This window comes from Etheostoma cragini, unplaced genomic scaffold (genome assembly GCF_013103735.1).
Source record: "Etheostoma cragini isolate CJK2018 unplaced genomic scaffold, CSU_Ecrag_1.0 ScbMSFa_315, whole genome shotgun sequence".
Lineage (NCBI taxonomy): Eukaryota > Metazoa > Chordata > Actinopteri > Perciformes > Percidae > Etheostoma > Etheostoma cragini.
The window spans coordinates 599-6,083 of NW_023267387.1; the positions used below are offsets into that span (position 1 = coordinate 599).

The 5,485-nt window shown below is 47.7% G+C and overlaps 1 protein-coding gene across 1 annotated transcript; it reads right to left on the minus strand.

Moving 5' to 3' along the window:
* Positions 1 to 764: 764 nt before the first annotated feature.
* LOC117940740 (metabotropic glutamate receptor 7-like) lies at positions 765 to 4,046 on the minus strand (the record flags this gene model as incomplete). Its single annotated transcript, XM_034865907.1, has 3 exons — positions 765 to 1,473; positions 2,410 to 2,656; positions 3,111 to 4,046. Coding segments are annotated over 3 exons (1,233 nt in total), but the record flags the coding sequence as incomplete, so codon positions are not given.
* Between the last annotated feature and the right edge of the window lie 1,439 nt (positions 4,047 to 5,485).

Sequence of the window (5,485 nt, forward strand, 5' to 3'; positions counted from 1 at the left end):
CTTAACAAAGTTGGTTCACTGCTAGCTTAGCTACTAGTTAGCATCAATCACAACAAAGGCTGTCAATTGGATGGTGTTTTGAGATAACGTTAGCACCAAACAGCCACAGATAGCTACGTTTTTGAAATGACTTCTAGCTTAGCTAATAGCTAGCAATCAAACACAACAAAATCTGTCAGTTGAATGGCGTTGAGCTAAAGTTAGCAATGAAACTTTCATAGATAGCTACAACGTTTCTGAAATGAATGCTAGCTTAGCTACTAGCTAGCAATCAAACACATCAAAGGCTGTCAGTTGACTGGTGTTAAGCTAAAGATAGCATCAACCTATCATTGATAGCTAAAACATTTTTTGAAATGACTGCTAGCTTAGCTAGCTACTAGCTCGCAATAAAACACAACAAAATAAAGGTTGTCAGTTGAATGGTGTTTTGAGCTAACGTTAGCATCAATCAACCATAGATAGCTACAACGCTTTTGTAATGACTGCTAGCTTAGCTACAAGCTAGCAATCAAACACAACAAAGGCTGTCAGTTGAATGGCGTTGACCTAAAGTTAGCATCAAACTATCAGAGATAGCTATAACGTTTTTTAGAAAATACTGCTAGCTTAGCTAATAGCTAGCAATCAAACACAACAAAGGCTGTCAGTTGAATGGCGTTGACCTAAAGTTAGCATCAAACTATCAGAGATAGCTATAACATTTTTTAGAAAATACTGCTAGCTTAGCTAATAGCTAGCAATCAAACACAACAAAGGCTCTCAGTTGAATGGTGTTGAGCTAACGTTAGCATAAAACAATCATAGATAGCTATAACGCTTTTGAAATGATTTTCATGTTCTGTTATTGTTTTTAATGACAAAAGTTTTTTGTTTCATGGATTTCACTAATTTCAGTATGACAGTCATGTTGTAAACCGTTTAAATCTGAGCATGCTCAGACTAACATCTGCTCTCTCCTCCCATTGGTCAGTGACAACAACAACCAAAGTAACACAGAAGCCAATAAGAACCACACATGGAGGACAGAAGGTTGGAAGTACATCAAAAGACATTAAAACAGGATGCGTCTCCGTAGAAAGGTCCGAGCGGCCGAGACGGCGGCGTCGTTTGACATCAACGGCAGAGAGAGAAACAAAATGGCGCCCGTGCGAGGCTGCAAGACGTCGGCCATGTTGATCCTCACGGGCAAAAAGTGATTCTTTTTTTATTTTCTGAACATCCTCACGTAGTTTCACGGACCTTCTTCGCCCTCTTTGCTTCTATTTGTCTGTCTTAGTGCTTTATTAGTGCTGTGAGTCTTTGTCCAGAGGGCTGTCCCACAATGCTTTGCTTCAGCACCAACGAAACAACTTCCTTTCTTTCTTTGCTTTGTAGCCAGCAGGGCAGGAGACTTTCTCTGTGCAGTCTCTCTGGGACGTTGTCAGATCACGAGGTCATTGTAGCTCACAAATTTCTTCTTTTCAGCTGGACCTGAACAGGAGAGAAAAACAAAAAAGATCCTCAGTCCTTGTAAAGTACTTAAGCTGAAGGTTAATGTTATGATGGAGGTTAAATGAGAGTTAATGATAGACGTTAATGGAATGAAAGAAGGATTGAATTATTACGAACTCTCAAAGGGTGAAGATGGATGACGGACAGCACCGCCTCCTAATCTTCTCTTCTCATATACAGTAGTTCTGTAATAACCCACCAGAATCCATGTAAATAATCACTACTTTTAGCGTGTATAGAGCAGCATATCTCCACCAGAATCCATGTAAATAATCACTACTTTTAGTGTGTATAGAGCAGCATATCTCCACCAGACTCCATGTAAATAATTACTACTTTTAGTTAGTATAGAGCAGCATATCTCCACCAGACTCCATGTAAATAATCACTACTTTTAGAGTGTATAGAGCAGCATATCTCCACCAGACTCCATGTAAATAATCACTACTTTTAGAGTGTATAGAGCAGCATATCTCCACCAGACTCCATGTAAATAATCACTACTTTTAGTGTGTATAGAGCAGCATATCTCCACCAGACTCCATGTAAATAATCACTACTTTTAGCGTGTATAGAGCAGCATATCTCCGCCAGACTCCATGTAAATAATCACTACTTTTAGCGTGTTTAGAGCAGCATATCTCCACCAGACTCCATGTAAGTAATCACTACTTTTAGCGTGTATAGAGCAGCATATCTCCGCCAGACTCCATGTAAATAATCACTACTTTTAGCGTGTTTAGAGCAGCATATCTCCACCAGACTCCATGTAAATAATCACTACTTTTAGCGTGTTTAGAGCAACATATCTCCACCAGACTCCATGTAAATAATCACTACTCTTAGCATGTTTAGAGCAGCATATCTCCACCAGACTCCATGTAAATAATCACTACTGGTTGTGGGCGTACTCACTGCTTGCGTCGGCGCTCTCACACAGCTCCGTCTTGGCCTCGCCGTTGGGCCGCTCGCTGGCCTTGTGGCAGAGTCGGGACGACATGGTGGCGGCGGTGACCACGGCCTTAAAGGAGCGCTTCCTCTTCTGCACGTTGAGCTCCGGGTGGAAGATGATGACGTAGACCTTGGGCATGTAGAGCATCCCGAGGGCCACGGACGCACTCAGGTTCATGGAGATGGTTAGCGTGGTGGTCTGGATGTACAGCTGGGGGGGGGGACAAAGTTTTGTATGAGTGGACCGTATCAACGGTTACAGACCCCCCCATGGTCAAACCTGGGAATCTCTCTCTCTCTCTCAGCTGTGTGTCTGCATCCCAGATGTGTGTCTGCTGTGAGTCCACCGTATTTTTTTCATCCTAGTGTCAGCAGAAAGGGGGCCCCTCACAACATGCTTTAGAGTCATGGTCCTCAGAAGTATAGCAAAACGGGAATGGAAGTTAGAACGCCATCACAAAGACAGTGGACGGGGACGGAGGTTAGACACAGAGACAGAGGACTGGGACGGAGGTTAGACACAGAGACAGAGGACTGGGACGGAGGTTAGACACAGAGACAGAGGACGGGGACGGAGGTTAGAGAATGACAATAAAGTCTAATCCTAAGTGTAAGTGTAAGTCTGCGTCTAAATCTACGTCTGAGTCTACGTAGTTGGTTCTTACCTTTTCGGCGGACTGCGCTGTGCCGAAGAAGATGGGGATGAAGGCCAGCCAGACGATGCAGGTGGTGTACATGGTGAACCCGATGGGCTTGGCCTCGTTAAAGCTCTCCGGGACCCCGCGGGTCTTTATGGCGTACACGGTACACGTCACCATCAACAGGATACTGTAACCCAAGGAGCAGATAATCTGGAGGTCCGTGATGTCACACTTCAGCACGCCTCGGGCCAGATCCGGGTTGAAGGTCTTCTGCTCCTCATAGTCCACGAGCGTGTTGGGTGGATCCACGACGAACCACACAAACACGCCGAACAGCTGCACCGAGATCAGGCTGGAGGTGATGGCCAGCTGCGACGTGGGGCTGATCAGCCGCGGCGCCGTCACCGACTTCTTGCCCTGCTCGAAGATGCGGTAGATGCGGTTGGTCTTGGTGAGGAGGGCGGCGTAGCTGATGCACATGCCCAACCCCAGGAAGATCCTCCGGAACGAGCACACGGCCACATCCGGCTTAGCGATCATCAGGAAGGTGATGATGTAGCATAAGAAGATCCCGGTTAGCAGGACGTAGCTCAGCTCGCGGCCGGACGCCCGCACGATCGGCGTGTCGTTGTACCGGACGAACGTAGCCATGACAACGATGGTGGCCACGATCCCGATCATGGCGAGGAAGACGGGGATCACGGCCCAGGGCGAGTGCCACTCCAGCTTGGTGATGGGGATGGGCTGGCAGGCGGTGCGGTTGGCGTCGGGCCGAGAGTCGTAGGAGCAGAGGCGGCAGGTGAACTCGTCGTGCTGGTACTGGTACCCGTCGCAGGGCTCGCAGTGCCAGCAGCACGCCACGCCCTTCACCACCTTCTTCCTCTCGCCAGGCCGGCACGGGAGGCTGCACACGGAGCTGGGGACGGTCTGCTCGCCCCCGGGCCACTGCAGGTCCTCCATCTGCAGAGAGAAAGAGACGGATAGATAGATAGATAGATAGATAGATAGATAGATAGATAGATAGATGTTAGGCAGGTAACCGTTGACATTGACCTTGACGGATCCACACCAGCGTTCAGACGAGCGTAAACGGACCCAACGAGCCAGGTGGGAAAACATACTTAAATGCCGTGAATTCCAGCTCGTCTGCGCCGTGATTTCAGAAGCGGAGCGTGAGATCTCTGCAGTCTCAGACCTCCAGCTGAGACCGGGTCCGTCAGACTGCTGAGAGCTTTGTTCTGGGCTCCCTCCCAAAGCAAAGGGCTCATTGATTGGCTGCTGCTAATGTGTAATGAATGCTCTTTAGAGCAACATCGATATGGATGAACGGGACATCTTGTTCATCTGGAGGTTCCACTTCTAATCAGCGCCCTGTGGTCACCTCTTGCACTCACCTTTAGATTTAGACTTTATTTTGATTGGGTTTGATTTATTTAGTCGCATTAAGAATGCCTCACACAGGAAAAGACATCCAATACAATCGAGGATAGAAACACAATAGAGTCCAGGACTTGTTTCCATTGTGGTCCTCAATGTATTGTCATTAAACTGGACATTCACATGCACAGTTAAAAGAGAAACAGTATAAATATAAAGTCTGTCCAAGGGATGTCATGCTGTGATTGGCTCGTGACATTAATAGCTGCTTGTGATTCGTTAAAAGAAAAGCTTGTAACAGCTGTTCCTTTTAGAAGAGAGAGAGAGTCCACGCTGTGGGACACGGCCAATCAGCTAAATGACTGGAAGTCTCAGAGAATCAGCTCACGCCCCCCCAACAGTTGCAGGTTTTTCTTGAATCTTTGCCCAGACTTTTGGAAGGCGCGTTGTTTACGGACGCTGGCCAACCCCCCCCCCCCCCCATTCTGGTGCCCTGATGCTGATTGTTTTGGCAGACAGCTGGTGTCTGTTGAAAGCGTTGGAAATGACTTTGAAAGGAGTCCAAATGCTTCTGTGGGACCCGAGCGGATCAATTACGCAGCGCCGAGGACGTCCTCAAGCACATTATCTACAAAGGCCAACGGGAACCTGTCCTTGGAAGCGGTCTCGGGCTGCAGCCGCCGGGGGCCACGCTGGAGAAAAGGTGGAGAGATGAAGGTGGATGTTATCTCCACCCACTACCAGACTCCCCGCCGGCTGCTGATAACCTGGGAGCGCTGCGATGAAACAGCCGGGTCGGCCCAAGGCTGGGATCAGGATTAGGAGAACTCAGATCTCCGTCCCCCCCGAAGGCAGCGAGCCAGCCAGCAAACAATATCTGCGTCCTCCTCATGTCTCCTGTTGCTCATGTTGTACTCGCTTTGCTTCATTTCTTTATACAACAATAGAGAGTAGTATGTAGAGACAACAGTAGAGAGTAGTATGTAGAGACAACAGTAGAGAGTAGTATGTAGAGAGACAAC